The sequence below is a fragment of the Cotesia glomerata genome, linkage group LG7 (assembly GCF_020080835.1).
Source record: "Cotesia glomerata isolate CgM1 linkage group LG7, MPM_Cglom_v2.3, whole genome shotgun sequence".
Lineage (NCBI taxonomy): Eukaryota > Metazoa > Arthropoda > Insecta > Hymenoptera > Braconidae > Cotesia > Cotesia glomerata.
Window position 1 is genome coordinate 23,305,553 of NC_058164.1, and position 18,187 is coordinate 23,323,739.

General features: G+C 22.3%; 1 protein-coding gene across 3 annotated transcripts; it reads left to right on the forward strand.

The window, feature by feature from the left end:
- Positions 1-1,679: 1,679 nt before the first annotated feature.
- On the forward strand, positions 1,680-16,691 carry LOC123269351 (S-adenosylmethionine decarboxylase proenzyme). 3 transcript variants are annotated; one of them, XM_044734974.1, is made up of 8 exons: positions 1,680-1,939; positions 4,022-4,034; positions 4,487-4,622; positions 5,134-5,220; positions 5,947-6,073; positions 6,202-6,304; positions 6,383-6,666; positions 11,549-12,093. In XM_044734974.1, exons 3-8 carry the CDS (start codon positions 4,495-4,497, stop codon positions 11,849-11,851), a joined length of 1,032 nt encoding a protein of 343 aa, XP_044590909.1. In that variant the 5' UTR covers positions 1,680-1,939; positions 4,022-4,034; positions 4,487-4,494; the 3' UTR covers positions 11,852-12,093. The 3 variants fall into 3 exon arrangements, 2 of the variants coding, with proteins under 2 accessions (XP_044590909.1, XP_044590908.1); XR_006510388.1 differs by lacking the exon at positions 4,022-4,034 and adding an exon at positions 16,440-16,691 and having other exon boundaries at positions 1,682-1,946; positions 4,490-4,622; positions 11,549-11,988; XM_044734973.1 differs by lacking the exon at positions 4,022-4,034 and having other exon boundaries at positions 1,682-1,946; positions 4,490-4,622.
- Positions 16,692-18,187: the final 1,496 nt, after the last annotated feature.

Below are 18,187 nucleotides of genomic sequence, written 5' to 3' on the forward strand. Positions count from 1 at the left end.
GAGGCGCAAGATTAGATTTTTAACTTTCTTTAACAAATGAATTTGTTCCAAAATATTATTTTTAAAAAATAGGATTTTTTATTTTTAAAAATTTCTAAATTTCAATTTTTTTGCCATAATTTATTTGATACAAAAATTTTTAAAACTAAAAATAAAGTAAGGAAAGAAATTGACATGTAGAATTTTTTAAAAATAAAAAATGCAATTTTTCTAAAATAATTTTTTGGAACAAATTTGCTTGTTGAAGAAAATTAAAAATAGAATTTTTAAAAAATAATTTTATGACATTTAGAAATATTAAAAATTTAAAAATAATTTTATGACATTTAGAAATTTTAAAAAACTAAAAATGCAATTTTTTAATTTTCTTTAATAAATAAATTTGTTCCAAAAAAGTATTTAAAAAAAATAGAATTTTTTATTTTTTTTAATTTCTACATATCAATTTTTTTTGCCATAATTTATTAGTTACAAAAATTTTTTGAATTATCAAATATCTGCTTAATTAATTTTCATAATAATTTGGAACAAATTTGCTTATTGAAGAAAATAAAAAAATTGTCAAGTGACAGCTAAATTTAATGTCATTTTTCAATAAAAATTAATTTAGCAGATATTTAATCATTTTAAAAATTTTTGTAACAAATAAATTATTGCAAAAAAAACTAGAGAAAAATTTGGAACAAATTTGTTTGTTGAAGAAAATTGAAAATGCAATGTTTAAAAAATAATTTTATAACTTAGAAATTTTAAAAAATTGAAAATGCAATTTTTAAAAAATAATTTTCTGACATTTAGAAATTTTTGAAAACTAAAAATTCAATTTTTTAATTTTCTTTAACAAATAAATTTTTTCCAAAAAACTATTTTTAAAAAATAGCATTTATAATTTTTTTAAAATTTCTAAATGTCAATTTTTTTTCTAATTTATTTGTCACAAAAATTTATAAAACTGTCAAATATCTGCTAAATTAATTTTCATAATAATTGGGAACAAATTTGCTTGTTGAAGAAAATAAAAAATGCAATGTTTAAAAAATAATTTTATGACTTAAAAATTTTAAAAAATTAACAATGCAATTTTTTTTAACAAATAAATTTGTTCCAAAAAATTATCCAAGAAATTTGAAAAAATTAACAATGCAATTTTTTAATTTTTTTTAACAAATAAATTTGTTCCAAAAAATTATCCAAGAAATTTTAAAAAATTAACAATGCAATTTTTTAATTTTTTTTAACAAATAAATTTGTTCCAAAAAATTATCCAAGAAATTTGAAAAAATTAACAATGCAATTTTTTAATTTTTTTTAACAAATAAATTTGTTCAAAAAAATTACATTTTCAATTTTAACAATTTTTAAATGACAATTTTTTTTTACCATAATTATTTGTTACAAAAATTTTTAAAACTATCAAATATCTGCTAAATTAATTTTCATAATAATTTTTTGGAACAAATTTGCTTGTTAAAAAAAAATAAAAAAATTGTCAAGTGTCAGCTAAATAAACAGTAATTAATTTTAATTTAAAGTCGATATTATAGGCTTACCAAATAGGCGGCAGTAGTTTTTTCCAATATTATTTTAGTTTGTCAAGTTGCTGATCTAAACTTTACCGGCTGACGAAATTCGGGATGGTGGGGGTAAAAAATGATCTACGCCTGGCTAGTTAAAACTCGTTCTTTCCGTATATATATATTAAAGCTCCTGCATTTGTAACAAATTATTCAGTTAAGCTTTTGCCGCAGTCGGTCAATATTTGTTGTTAAAGAAGCTTTATTATTAACTATAGTTTGGGGTTATATTTATTATATTTTCCTCAAAAGCTTTGTGTGCTATTGCTGAGTGTGATCATAAAAACAAATTCCAGTGATTTATAAAACTACTCTATCCCGGAAGATTGATTTGTCAACTTTTCATCAGAGCTCCAATATAAAAAATAACATGTAAGTAATGCCATTGTTGTATAAAATAGATTTTGTTTATATTTCATTTCAAATAATGCTTCCTTATGAGTGTGTAAAGGTTATCTTCAATTTAAGCTCTTTGTTAAGATAATCTTCTGAAAATAAATTGTACTCATGATAAATTCATAGAATATTTAAGATTGTACTCTACTTGCTGAAAAATCCTTTGTACTTTTCATTTGTCGGGACATGTTAAGTGTTTTTTTTTTTATATTTTTTGGCTCGTAGAATACGTATCTGATAATTGTTTTTGCCTCTGCGGCTGCGCTTAAAATTTATAAACAAAATAATTGTTTTAAATGATTTTTTTTATTTAATATTTTATATTATGTCTTAATAATTTACTAATTTAATTGTTACTATTGTTATGATTTTTTAGGAGTAAAAAAAATGCAATTACAATGAAATTGAAGGACATCTGATAATTTTTAGAAATTTTTTTTACTGAAAAATTTATTTTAAAAAATTCTATCTTTAGAAGCTTAAAAAAATTATAGATGCAATTTTTTAGATGACACTGAAGTTGACAAATATTAAAAATTTTTTTAGAATTTTATGGCAATTAAATAATTATAAAAACAATTTAATCAAAAAATTTTTACATGTGAAAAGTATTAAAAATTACAAATGAAAATTTTTAAAAACATTTTTTTATTATAATTGATTTGCTATAAAAATATTTAAAATTGACAGCACAATAAAAATTATAAGTAAAAAAATATTTTTATAAAATTGCATTTAGAATTTATCAAATTTTCTGCGTGTCAAATTTTTTTTAATAAAAAAATTCTAAAAATTTTTAGATGTCAGCTAATTTAATTTCCATAATTCTTTTAAGTTTTTAATTAATAAATTATACCTAAAAAAATTTATTTTAAAAATTCTATATTTGGAAGCTTAAAAAATTTATAAATACTATTTTTTTTTAATCATTTTCTGGACCTAGTTTATTTTTTAAGAAAAATAAAAAAATTATAAAGTATCTGCAAAATTTAATTTCATTAAAATTATGACACAAATTGAGAAACGACTGATGATTTTTAGAAATTTTTTAACTAATAAATTATGGCTAAAAAAATTATTTTTAAAATTCTATATTTGGAAGCTTAAAAAAATTATAAATGCAATTTTTTTTAAATAATTTTTTGGACTTGGTTTACTTTTCAAGAAAACTAAAAAAATTTTCAAGTATTTTCAAATTTTAATTTCATAAAATTATGAAAATGAAATCAAGAGACATTTAATAATTTTTTAATTAATAAATGATGCCTTAACAAATTAATTTTAAAAATTCTATATTTGGAAGCTTAAAAAAATTATAAATGCAATTTTTTTTAAATAATTTTCTAGATCTGGTTTATTTTTCAAGAAAAATAAAAGTTTTAAAGTAACTGTGAAATTTAATTTCATTAAAATTATGACACAAATTGAGAGACGACTGATAATTTTTGGAAGTTTTTTAACTAATTTTTTGTTTTTGTTTGCAATTGCTAACACATCAATGGTTTACTCATTTAGCAATCTATCTATTAAATTTATAATTAATATTAATATTTATAATATAGAATATTTATAATTAATATTAATATTAATATTCTATTAAATATGAAATCACTATGCTAGCTGTAAGTCATCTTGTTATAAATCAAAAATTGTTTTTTTATATACTAACTGTTGTATTATTAACCCTGTTAATGGCCCCTTGGCTGTTGGGTTTGTTTATTTAAATAAAATAAAATAAAATAAAAATAAACTAATCAATTATGGCTAAAAAAAATTATTTTAAAAATTCTATATTTGGAAACTTAAAAAAATTATAAATGCAATTTTTTTAAAATAATTTTCTGGATCTGGTTTATTTTTTAAGAAAAATAAAAAAATTATTAAGTATCTGCAAATTTGAATTTCATAAAATTTATTATTAATTAAATTTCATCAGACATAATATGTGATAAAAATCACATATTATGTGATAAAAATTTAATGAAATAAAATGTTTAGATTAAATATAAAATTCAATTCTATTAGAAAAAATTAATGTTGACATTTTATACAATAAAAAAATAAATATCTATTTATAAATAATTTTTGGTCATCTTTTCAATTTATCGTAATATTAAATAATATTCGATTAAATTTCTAAATTTTAAGTTTAATAAAATTGATATTTTTCATATAATTTTTTCTTAAATTTGGAACGAATTCATTTTCTGTACACAGAAAAAAAATTAACTTAGATCAAGTAAATAATTTTATCTTCTTGATTTGAGCAGAAAAATTCTTAAACTAAGAAATTTTTCTAAGTTCAAGTAAATTTTACTTAATTCAAGAATTTTTCATCTTTATTGAAGACAATAAAATTATTTTCTTGGCTCAAGAATTTTTTTCTTTATTTAAGTTAATTTTTTTTTCAGTATACACGCATTTAATCAGTGAATGTAATGTATAAAAACTATCTAGCGCTTAACTGCAATTGATTAAATACGCAACAGAAGTTAAGAATAACTAACATTTATTTCCAGTCACAATGGCATCAAATGCAGGCATCAACACAGAAAACGTACAATTTTTTGAAGGTGTTGAAAAACTACTTGAGATTTGGTTTACCAATTCTCATAAAGAAGATCATAAGGGAGATCTTCGAGATATTCCAAGGTAAGTTTTAACGAAATTATAAATTTTTCAATCATCAAGTATGAAAATTTTTACGTTTGTAATTTTATTTATTAAATATTAAGAGAAAAAGCGACGGAAAAAATTTTTTCAACACTTATTTAAAATTCTATTATACATTTTTAATATAAATATATATTGTAATTGTGTTCTTTTAAAAGTTACACAGAAAAAAATAAATTATAAAATATTGTCAAGTTCTAGTTAATTTTTCCACGTAGTCACTAAATACACGTTGACTAAATTAACAATTACGCGAAAAATCGAGACTAGCCACGCTAAAATTTTTAGCTTATAGCTTTTAAGTCGTCGAAATGAGAAATGCCAAAATTACTTTCGATAACCTTCGTAGAGAATTCAATTTTCTACAGAAATCCTTTAGAAATTTTTTTATACCCAAAAAAAGCTTCTGAAATAAAGTGCAAAAAAAACTTCAAAATCATTGATTATAATTCCATACTATCATTCTCTTAATCGTTTTTTTTTTTCAAAGACATCGCTGGGAGTCACTCCTGAAAATTGTTCGCTGTGAGATTATCAGTTTCTGCCAAAATGAGGACATAGAAGCTTACGTTCTTAGGTAACTAAAAATACATTTCTTTTTATTTAATAATAAACTCAAATTTTTACGGTATAACTCTAAAAAATTTTAAATATCAATCATGTCAAGCCAAGCTAGTATTATTCAGCTGTTTCTCCAACAATTCATTATGAATGATTCAAATTTTTGATATTATGGCAATTAGTCTTATAAAAATTTTTTCAAACAAAAGTTGTTCGAAATTTAATTTTTAAAAAAAAATGTCTTATGATTTTTTTATACGAGCAATATTTTCACCATAATTTCAAAATTAAGATTCATAATTATTACAAAATTTGAACCTTTCATTATGAATGTTAATTTTGGAATTACAGCGAAAATATTGATTTTTTTTTTAATCATAAGAAACATTTTCTTTATAAAATTAAATATTAAACAACTTTTGTTTAGTAAATTTTTTTATAGGTAGGACCAATATTTTCGCGGTAATATTAAAAATTTGAATGATTTATTTTAAAATTGCATCAAAAATTTTGGCTCTACCCATTATATTTTAATTGTATTAACCGTAATATTAATTTTAGAAGTTGATAATGTCTTCTTAAAACTACTTTTAAGTCTTAAAAAATTTACATAAGATTTTAAAAATTTTTAATAAATTTTCGGTCTTTTGATCAGACATAGATAAAAATTTATTTTTAAACACAGTTGACACTATGTTAAATAGTGAAAATAATTTCTTGTATTAAAATTAAAAATTCACAGTGAAAGCAGTCTGTTTGTGTCTAAGCGTCGGTTGATTTTAAAGACCTGTGGTACAACTACTCCGTTGCAGTGTATGGAAGCACTACTTGATCTGGTTGAAGAATATACTGGATTTGACGAAGTAGAGGTAATCATCGTTATTAAACATTTTGTGCTGACAAATAATCATTATTAAATATTTTTTCGCTGAAAAAAAAAGCTTTAAGTCTAATGTATTCCTTAGAGATTTAAAATATTATAAACTGATATTTTCAGGATTTATGTTACTCTCGAAAAAACTACAAACAACCGGAGTTGCAAATATCGCCTCATTGCTCTTTTGAAGAAGAAGTCGCTTTATTGGACTCAATATTTTCTGGTAAATAATTCTTAGCTTCAGCATAATATAATTTATAGTTTCTAAAATAATTAATTTTTAATAACATAATTTTTCTAGATGGCGAAGCTTATTGCTTAGGAGACGCTGATAAAAATTGTTGGTATTTATATACTTTGAACCGTAAGAGGTCATCTCAAGGACCCAAAGAACCTGATCAGACTTTGGAAATACTGATGACCAACCTCAATTCTGATGTTATGTCTCTTTTCACTCGTGAAAGATGCTCATCTGCTGCTGAAGCTACCAAAAAATCTGGAATAGATCGAATAATTCCGAACATGGTCATTGATGATTTCCTTTTTGAACCTTGTGGTTATTCCATGAATGGAGTTTCTAAGAATGTAAGTATTTTTTTATTTTCTTTCATTAATAATTAAAAAATAGTAAAAAAAATATTTTTAAAAAAATTGCACTTTTAATTTTTTTATTAAATAACTTTTTCTATAAAAAAAATTCTAAAAATTTTTTGATATCAATTTAATTTTTTTTTTTTTAATTAATTCACGGAAAAAAATTAATAATACTAAATTTAGCCGACGTTTTTAATTTTTTAATTTTTTTTTCAATAATTAAATAAAAAAAATTATTTTTTAAAAAATTGCACTTTTAATTTTTTTTTTAAATAATTTTTTTTTTTTATTAATCCACGAAAAAAAAATTAATATGACTAAAATTAGCCGACATTTTTAATTTTTTTATTTTTTTTTCAATAATTAAATTAGAAAAAAAAAATATTTTTTAAAAATTGCACTTACAGTTTTTCAAATTCTTTTTTATTATTTTGTAATAATTTTTTCAATAAAAAAAAATTCTAAAAATCTTTAAAGGTCGGCTAATTTAATTTTCATAAAAAAAAACATTTTTTAAACTAGAAAATAATTTTATTAAAAAAAATTATTGAATTAAATTAAATTAAAAATTTTTTCTATTTAAAAAAAAAGACGATTAAATTATTTTATCAATTAAATTTTTTTTGTTTAATTAAAAAATTAAAATTAATATAAATTAAGACATTGAAAGTCGCTGATTACGATATTCATATCGCAATTTTAAATATAATTTTATTTCCGTGTATTTTATAACTTATGAATTTATTTATTGGAAATAAATATATTATCTCAAAGTTATAAGATCAACTGCAGATTTTTTAAACAAAGTTCTTTATCATATGTTTATAAATTATAAATGAGCGTTGGATCAAATAACTGCAGATTTTTTAAACAAAGTTCTTTATCATATGTTTATAAATTATAAATGAGCGTTAGATCAAATAAAGCGTGAATCTTAGAACGTCACAATAAGCTAGTTACTATGAATTTAATGTTACAAAATGCCTCAGTGATTAGAGTAGAATTATAAAAGTTTACGGGTCACCAATCCGATAACGAGAGTCAACACCAGAACTAACCGATCAAGGGCATAAGGTCATAACTGATAAACTAACAAGATCTTGATACTTTTTTTTTTTTTACATTTTGAACTTTATTAATTTAGAATATAAAATTGAGAGTAGCAAAGAAATAATTTTTAGATTTACGTAGTTATGCGCCATTTTTTAGATGTGCGGAGTTAGGAAGAGATCAATATCTTCGAGCATGTATATCTACTTTAATGCACATAACATATGTTGATTAAAAAAAAAATTGTACGTTAAGGATGGAGCTCAGCGTATATTTTTATAAACATATATTTGGATTAGAATCTTACAATTTAATACGCTTATAATTTTGTACATTTAGGTAGATTTATTTTAGTAAAAATAATTTGGTAAATTTAAAAATTGAATGAATATAAATAGTTTAACTTATTAGTGATTTTTTAGAGGATTTATCGAAGTAATAAATTAACTTTTAGTTCAAACTAAAAATTAAAAAAAAATTTTTTTTTCATAAGTTAATTTTTAACAAAGTTATAAATATTTTAAATCACACGGAAAAAAGTAAACTGTAAAATTCACTTAATGAAAAAATTTTAAACTTACAAAATAATATCGTACATAAAATTATAAATTTTTTTTTAGACTTGATATTTAATTTTAACATATTTTTGTTAAACTAAAATTTTATAATAAATTTATAAAATTTTTAAACAGTGGATTTTATTATATCGAGTTTCAGATGCCATAAGGATGGCATCAAAACATGGTTTTTAGACCAAACAGTTGATTAGTTTGTAATTTTTTTTTTAATTTAGAATTTTTATTGTTACACGGAAAAAAGTAAACTGTAAAATTCGCTCGGATTCCGGTTAATTTTTACAGTTTCAAACAGTACAACGGACATCGGGGTAGCACAAATGTAAATATTACAAAACTTAATGTAGAAAGTGGAAAAGCCACAATTTATAATTTAATATCGAAAATGTGATTAGTAGCTGTCACTATAGTAAATAACGACTCTCTCATCTTAAAAAATTACAGTTTCAAACCGTAAAAATTGCCATTTCAATATATGGTCTATACTATGAGGAGAAGGAGAAGGTCTTACACTCGGAGAATTTAACATTTAAAACAGTAAAAATTCTACTCTTAAAACATAGATTTTACGAGTCCAAGCAAATCAATAATTATAGTTTGATTTTTAAGTGCGTTGCGTTTAAAATTTACCATTTTACTTTGTAAATATTGACGTTGCTTGTATAGAAAATTTAATAAGTGTAGTTTATATTTTTTACATATCATGCGATCATTTTTTAGGTAAGAAATGATAAATATCAAAGTCAAAATTCTTAATTATTATACTTTATCATTTTCGACTTTCATAAAGCGAATATTACTGTTTGAAATAGTATTTTCTTCCATGTAAATAATAAATTGTGGCATTTAAATGAATATTATAAAGTGATTGTTAAAATCACGATTTTACTTTTTGAAATGGTAATTTTTTCCAGTTGATTATTTCTTATTATAAATCGACTATTATTTATTACAGTTTACTTTTTTTCCGTGTAAAAGGTTTCTCAAAAAAATTCATTTTTTATTGATTAGTTGAAGAAAATTTTAATAAATTTTATAAAAAATATCCATGATAAGGAAATCGAGACATCTGATAATTTTTAGAAATTTTTTAATAAATTATAGCTAAAAAAAAATTATTTTAAAGATTCTATATTTGAAAGCTTTTTTTTTTTTTTTTTTTTTTTTTTTAAGTCGCATAAACTACTAAGGTCATGAGCGACTACGGTAGGGGGTAAACTTTTGAGATTGGAACTCGTTTTTTATTTTTTGGGCTGAGCAGAATAATACACTTAAAATTGAAAATATTCATTGGTGTACACCGGACTCGAACCCGGTCCAATGCTTTGGTAAGCAAGGGCCGGATCCGATAGGGCTACTGCGCGTTTTTTGAAAGCTTAAAAAAATTATAAATGCAATTTTTTAAAAATAATTTTCTGGACCTAGTTTGTTTTTCAAGAAAAAAAAAAAATATCTATTTTAAAGTCACCTGTGCAATCAAATTACAAACATCACTAATTACATTACTATTGATCATTCATTAAAGTCACGTACGCATGCTGCTAAGAAAGCAAAGATGATTCAACTTAATGCGTTTTAACTGATTTCTGAAAGTTGAATAAAGTTTTCATCCGATAGTAATTACACGACTCATAACGCAAATAATAACATTTTTTTTTTTTTAATAATGATTCTTGTAATGACTGGATAGCTTAGTTACTTTTTTACAAAATATCGCGAATCAATTAATCAAAACTCGAGGATCAGCAGAAAAATTTCCAGAACAAAAATTTTCAATTCAAGAATTTCCCAATGATACTAAATTAAATTTAAAAAACAAATTTCACGCCAGAGATAAAATTGTTTTTATTCTCTTAATTATCTTTATTATTAAGAGGATAAGTAAAATTTTGTGACCAGTGTATTTGTATGATAAAATGGGTTTTTATGGTTAAATTTGGTATCGTTAAAAAGTCTTGACCTGGAGTTGTGCCTTTTCAAGGTTTCATATCATTCGCACCAATAGTCAATTTATGATGATAAGTATTTAAGCTGCATTCGAAAATGCTCTATCTTTAGATACATAATTAAGAAATGACCTTGTATCATGTGAAATATTGACATTTTTAAAGATATAAGCTCATCCCGATGTTACACTCATCGAGACCTTTCATTTGAGTACCCACATCAATTTTTCATATATTTATATATATTATATATATGTATATATGAAAAATATATCAAAATGCATGTGGGTACTCAAATGAAAGCTCTTGATGAGTGTAACATCAAAATGAACTTATATCTTTAAAAACGTCAATAGTTGAAAAAGTATAGTGCAATTTAACAAATATCTTGTGAAATATTGAAATTTTTAAAGATATAAGCTCATCTCGATGTTACATTCATCGAGACCTTTCATTTGAGCACTCACATCAATTTTTCATATATTTTATATATTTATATATTTCACAAATACCATATATATAAAATATATAAAAATGCTATGTGGGTACTTAAATGAAAGGTCTCGATGCGTATAACATCGAAATGAGTTTATATCTTAAAAAATGTCAATAATTAAGAAATGACATTGTTTCTTGTCAACTAATGATATTTTTCATGATATAATCTCATTCCGATGTTACATTCATCGAGACCTTTCATTTGAGTACTCACATCAATTTTTCATATATTTTATATATTTATATATTTCACAAATACCATGTATATAAAATATATAAAAAATGCTATGTGGGTACTTAAATGAAAGGTCTCGATGAGTATAATATCGAAATGAGTTTATATCTTAGAAAATGTCAATAATGAAGAAATGATTTTATATCTTGTCAACTAATGATATTGCACGCCTCACAGCGCGAAGCACTTGAGGTTGTGCTCTATACTCGATTCGTCAAGGTCAATTTTCAAAGATATAAGCTCATCCTGACATTACACTCATCAAGACCTTTCATTTGAGTACCCACGTCAATTTTTCATATATTTATATATATTATATATATGTATATATGAAAAATATATAAAAATGCATGTGGGTACTCAAATGAAAGCTCTTGATGAGTGTGACATCATAATGAGCTTATATTTTTAATAATGTCAATATTTAAGAAAATACAGTGCAATTTAACAAAAGTCATTATTTAATAAAGCAAAATTGTATTTATTTATGTTTCACAAGTCACGGCAGTCACATAGTGACTGCAAGGTTACTAGTATAGATTAATAATAAAAATAAAATTTAATTTCAGGGAAGCTATATGACAATCCACATCACTCCAGAGCCCGAATTTTCTTATGTTTCCTTTGAAACTAACATTCCTGCAAGCAATTACGAAGATTTAATAAAAAGTGTTTTAGAAACATTTCAACCTGAAAATTTTGTGATAATAATGTTTGCTAACAAGGAATCGATTGCAGCCAACACTCCACTTAAGTTTAAACAAGTAAATTATCTAAACTTCAATGGGGAGTGGTTACGTGATGATATTCAGTATTGTCGATTCAAAAATTATGATCTCACTTGTGCATTTTATTCGAAATTTCCAAGCTGACGGTTCCAAGAAAACCTATCTCAAGTTCCTATTGTAAAGAACATTGATAGGAAGAATACTTGTCTAAGTAATTCTCATGTTTATCAATCTCAAAGCAACAAAAAATTTGTTTACTATAATCGAACTCTAGAAGAAATGTTAGTATCTTTGCTTCTGAATAAAAAGATTCTATTGACAAAAGTAGATGTAATTAATATTAATAAATATAAATCAACTTTGGGATTTGTCAGAAACACTGAAAATTTTTTTAATAATTTTTTTATTTATTTATCTCCCATTAAAAAATATACTAAGTTTTTACACTTAATAAATTTACCTAAAGAGATTAAAAATTATGCCGTAAATAGGTCGGAAAAGAGAACAGACAGTTCTACATTTATATAATAATCTATTTCTTATAGTTGAATTAAACATGTCATCAATATATTTTCTTACAAGTCAATTAGAATAATTACTCTACAAATTATAAATAATACTTCAATGGAATCAATAATAAAAAAATAAATAAATAATTTTAAATTATTTAAGGTAAAGTACTCAGTAGTTGAACAGGTTTCAAAGTAGAACGTATTTAACCATACTTTTAATACATAAAAATGTAATTATTAGTTCAAATTAATGATTATCATGAAAATATAAACAATTTTTAATTGATTGAAGCGCAAAATAACAAAGATAATTTAATATTTATATTTTGACAACGTTTTTAAGATATACTATTAAAGGAGTAGTTGAACACTCCGGGAGCAGTAGTTGAACTATTAAAATATATGGCAATAGGCACACCAAAAATTTTCAACGTTTTATTGAAATATCCAAAGATTTATAAGATATTATTGATTAATATTAAAAATAATACTGTGAATTAGGGTGGCGCAAAAAAACCGACTATTTTTTTTTATGAGTCGCGTGAAAAAATGTTAGTTTTTGATGTTTTAAGAGCTCTCTCCAAAAGACAGCTTGAAAAAAAATTTTTAAGAGGTCGCTCAAAATTTTTTTAAATTTCAAAAATCGAATTTTTTTTAATTTTTAATTTTTTTTTCTCGTTACGTCATAATTTTATAGACCATAAAAAAGGTTTTCCTGAAAGTTTCAGTTCAAAATGTGAATTTTAAAAGGTCGCTCATAATTTTTTTTTAATTTATTAGTGACTATTTAATTGAATTAGCATTTTTTGACTCTGAAATTCAAAAAAAATTATGAGCGACCTTTCAAAATTTAAATTTTGAATTGAAACTTTCAGGAACTTATTTTTTTTTGGTCTATAAAATTATGATGTAACGAGAAAAAAAAATTAAAAAAAAAAAATTTCGATTTTTGACGATTTTTGAAATTTAAAAACATTTGGAGCGACCTCTTAAAAATTTTTTTTTGAGCTGTTCTTTGGAGAGGGCTCTTAAAACATTAAAAACTGACATTTTTTCATTCGAGACTTAAAAAAAAAAATAGTCGGTTTTTTTGCGCCGCCCTACTGTGAATATTTAATATGTTCATTTAAAAATGAGAAATATTTGTATTTAATTTTTTAATTCCATTTTTTACACAGAAAAAAAGGTTCACTTGAGCCAAGAAAATATTTTTCTTCCTAATTATTTTCTCGAGCAAAAAAAAATTTTTTTTTTGACACAATAAATTTCACTTATTCCAACAAAATTAATTCTCGAGCTTTAAGAAATACATATCTTGATCCAAAAAAATTTATTTAAGTCAAAAAAATCTTGTTGTTTTGAGAAAATTCAGCCTCTTGCTCCAAAAAATTTAGTTCTTGATAGAAGTTAATTTTCTTGTCTTGAGAAAATTTCTCTTTTGCTCCAAAAAATTAAATATAAAGATAGAAGTAAATTTTCATTAATATTTTTATTGATTAACATGTCAATTGGGAAAATCAAATAATCCCTGATAAAAAAAAAGTATTGAAACAAAGAAAAAAGTATTGGTTTTCTAGTCAATCTAATACTTTTCAATACTTTTTTCTTTGTCTCAATACTTTTTTTTATTCAGGGATATTAAATCATTTTTTTTCATTCAATATGTATAATTGCACGGTAAAATAATATAAAATGGGTATCAAATATTCAAGAGAAAAGTTTTCTCAATGTGAGAAAATTTTTTTCTCAGCTGAAGTAGGTGGCGCTGCTTCCCTAAAGTATCTAAAAATCTTGATCAAATATAAAAATTTATTGTATCAAGTATTTATGATCATTTGAATGAAGAAAATATGACTTTCACCAAGAATAGAATTTCAAGAAAAATTTTTACTTCGGCCAACACAACTTCGGTCTTCCTTCAGACACCCGAAAAATTTCTTGAGCCAAGAATTTTGTTCTCCAGTCAAGAAACTTTTCTTTCTGTGTATGAATGACAAAAAAAATTTTCAATTATAAATAAAAAAAACTCAATTCACAACGTTCAATAATTTTTAACTACACTAATTTTTAGCTATAAAACTTATTTAATTTGCAGTAATTAATAAAAATCACAATGCTGATCACTAGTCTATAAACCTATTAGAGATTACTGAGAGAGTGCTGTTAAAATTATACGGCCCCAGCTTGTTCAAGTTCTGGGTACCGCTTTTAAAATTTCGAGGTATAGTTAGACGCTAAAATTTAATATAAAAATTATAGTTTATGTCTTTGCAAAAAATATGAATCGTTTATTTGAGAAACCCCATAAGTCATATTTTTTTCGAAATCGGGTTTATTGCATTTTTCGGTTCTTTGAATTTCCCCTCACTTATATAAGCACCAAAAAATATTAAATCCGTGTTCAAGACCTAACTAATCGGTCGATATAAATCTTGTTTAGTTGAGAAACCCCATAAGTCAGAGACTTATGGGTTTTTTCGAATAAACATTCAATTTAAAAATTCCAAAAATTATTTTTTTTTTTTTTTTTTTTTTTTTTTTTTCAAAAAAACTTCTTCTGAGAAGAAAAATTTAGTTCAATGCAAAATACTTAAACTTTAATAATTTTCGCAGTATGGGTTTAAAAAAATTAAATTAAATCATTGACTTTAATTTTAAAATGATTGATTATTAGATAATTAGAAACTTAAATTTTAATGAGTTTTACAATATTCGCCTGATGGATTAAAATTAAAAATATGTTATTTTATTGTTGACTCTGATTTAACTGATTGAAATTCTAAAATTAATGATAACCAAATAAAAATATATTCTATTTAATGTTAAATACTTTGATTTTAGTAATTTTTGCAATTTTAGTTTTATAAAGTTAAATTTTGATAAATTAAAATGTTGTTTTATTGTTGACTTTCAGTTCACTAATTTGAAATTAAAAATAGATGATTTATTATAATTTTCGTTAATTGTAGTTCCAATACATATTTTGTACTTTATTTTATAAATATAATAAATGATTGACGGTGAAAAATTAATATATTAATGATTTTATTACTATTTTATTCGTTTTGGTGAGAAACCCCATAAGTCAATCAACTTCAAATCATTATTATGAATAGTAATAATTAACAATTAAATTTTTGCATGCTCGAATATTTTTTCGGGATACTAACATTATTATTATTCATCATTGGTTCATGATGTTAATGCAAACTTAACCGAGAAAAATGTTTTTCGCTTCTCCTGAAAAATTTAGTATTTTTTACTTATGGGGTTTCTCAAATAAACGATTCGTCTGTGTTATTTAGAAAAGACTACACTGATAGAAGGGTTTATTTGTATTAAAAAATATTTTTGAATAGTTAACAAATCATTTATTAGAGACCACTTATTAGTATTAAACAAATATTTCTTAGTATTTAAAATGATTTGTTTGTATTTAATAAATCTGATATTAATTTATTAAATATTAATAAATCTTTTTAAATACTAAGAAATATCTGTTAAGGACTAAAAAGTGGTCTCTAATAAATGACTTGTTAAATATTAACAAATATTTTTAACTATAAACAAATCCTTCTATCAGTGTGTTTCATTAGATGGTACAATTTTTTTTACTTAAAATGATGATATACCTTTTTTTTTTACCGATTGTTCGGTTTACGATTTAGTACCTTTTTAATGAAAAAAATAGCATGTATCGGCGATTCTCGACATGTCAACTTTTAAGTTAACAAAAATATAATTGTTTTGATTTATAATTGAAAAAACTTACAGAAATCAATTACTGTATCATTTAATAATTATATGTGCATATTACTCATAATAAATTTACGGATTTTGTTTTACAACAATTCGAAAAGTCTGTTCAAGTACTGGTCCCATTTTTATAAGTGTTCAAGTACTGGGTACTTTACTTTACCTTAAACCATTTAAAAAGAAAAAAAAATAAAATTATCTTTGATGTCTAAAAGGAATATTTATGCTAAAGTTTCTTCTAAACAACAAATAATATACAGTGATATAGATATTATTAATTTTAAAAAAATACAATATTCTTTTATAAATAATCTTACTATTAAAGCTAAAAAACCAAAAAAATATTCTGCGGATAGATCTATTAAACTGAATATAAATAATGCATGCATAATATGTAATTTATTATGAATATCGTACCTTTATTTTACTCCTATCCAAAGAAAAAAAAAAACATTTATTTTCAGGTTGAGGAAATAGTCAGAGAAGTAACGTTGGAAGTAACTTTTTCCTTTCCAATAACTTAGTATGAAGAATTCCAATCTTCAGGAAATGATGTTTTTAAAAATAAAAAAATTTTATGTTAAAAAAATGTTTATATCTATTATTAATATCGAGAATTATTCAGGATGATAAATGCTTATTGTAAATCATGTTAATTTTGAAATAATACTATCAATATTGATAATAAATACTAAAGATGTTTAATGACACTCAAATCAGCAGACACGTTATCATTATTTAATTTTATTTAATAAATAAATTAGTTTTAGAAAAAGTATTGATATTATTATTATTATTTCCAATCCCTAAATGTGGAATTTTTTATCCTACACTGAGAAAAAATTTAAAAAAAAATTAGTAATGTGATAAGAAATTTATTTTATATTGTAGCTGAAGAAATACAAATTTTTTTACTGTTATTTTCTTCTTAAAAAAAAATTTTTCTAAATTTGGAAAAAAAAAATTTTTTTTAACAAGAAAATTACTGAGAGAAAATTTTTTATTTCTTCATTTATTTCAAATTAAATTTATTCTCTCAGTGTAATAAAATTAACCGATATTTAACAATTGCAAGTATAATTTTTAAAACTTTCTACATGTGAAATTTTTTTAATAAATTTTTTCTTACTAATTTTTTCAAAAAAAAAATTTCTATAAATTTTTAGATGTCGGCTAACTATTGTAATCTAAAATCAGCGAATGTTTAACCATTTTTTAATTATTGTTTTTATTCATTAAATTACAAATAAAATATTTTTTCAAAATTGCATTTAAAAAAGTTTTTAAATTTTCTACGTATGAAATTTTTATTTGTAATGATTTTCACGTCTGCTAATTTTATTTTAATTTTTTTGTTACTAAAAATTCTTAAAAACGATAAAATGTCTTTTAATTTCATTATCACAAAAAAATCTTCTTAAAAAAATTTTAAAAAATGATCACCTGCCACTTTTACTAAAATTTAAATTCTTTTAATCGCTTCACTCTCACTTTATTAATCACAATAAATAATAACACTAAAGTTAGCCGTCAGCTGTTAATTTTTAAAAATTTTAACAAATCAATTACAATAAAAAAATGCTTCTAAAAATTTTTATTAAACTCCACATGATAATACTAAAGTTAGCCGACGTTTTTAATTTTTTGATTTATTTTTTCAATAATTAAATTAGAACAAAAAAAAATATTTTATAAAAATTGCACTTACAGTTTTATAATAATAAAGTTAGCCGATATTTTTGATTTTTTTATTTCGCTTAATTTATTAATTTATAGTTAAAAAATATTTTTAAAAAATTGCACTTATAGTTTTTGAAGTTTTTAACAAATAAAATAATTTTTTTGTAATTATTCTTTAATAAAAAAAAATCATAAAAATTTTTAGATGTCGGCTAACTTTATTTTAATTACAGTTTTTCAAGTTTTTAATAAAAGAAATTTTTTTTCAATAGTTTTTTCAATAAAAAAAAAATTATAAAAATTTTTAGATGTCGGCTAACTTAATTTTCATCTTCACATGTGGAATTTTTTAATTAAATTTTTTTTATAACAATTTAATTGCTCTAAAATTATAAAAAAATATTTAGTGTCTGTCAGCTTCACTGTAATAATAAATAAATAAAAAATCAAGCATTTAATTCTGTCAGTCGATACCGCAGAAACCCGCTTTAATATATTTCACATTTAAATTTTCCCGCTCTCCTCTAGATGG

Coding starts and splice junctions, on each gene's coding strand:
- LOC123269351 (XM_044734974.1), top strand. CDS start 4,495: ATGGCATCAAATGCAGGCATCAACACAGAAAACGTACAATTTTTTGAA. Junction 5,221..5,946: donor ATAGAAGCTTACGTTCTTAG/GTAACTAAAAAT, acceptor AAAAATTCACAG/TGAAAGCAGTCTGTTTGTGT. Junction 6,667..11,548: donor TGAATGGAGTTTCTAAGAAT/GTAAGTATTTTT, acceptor ATTTAATTTCAG/GGAAGCTATATGACAATCCA.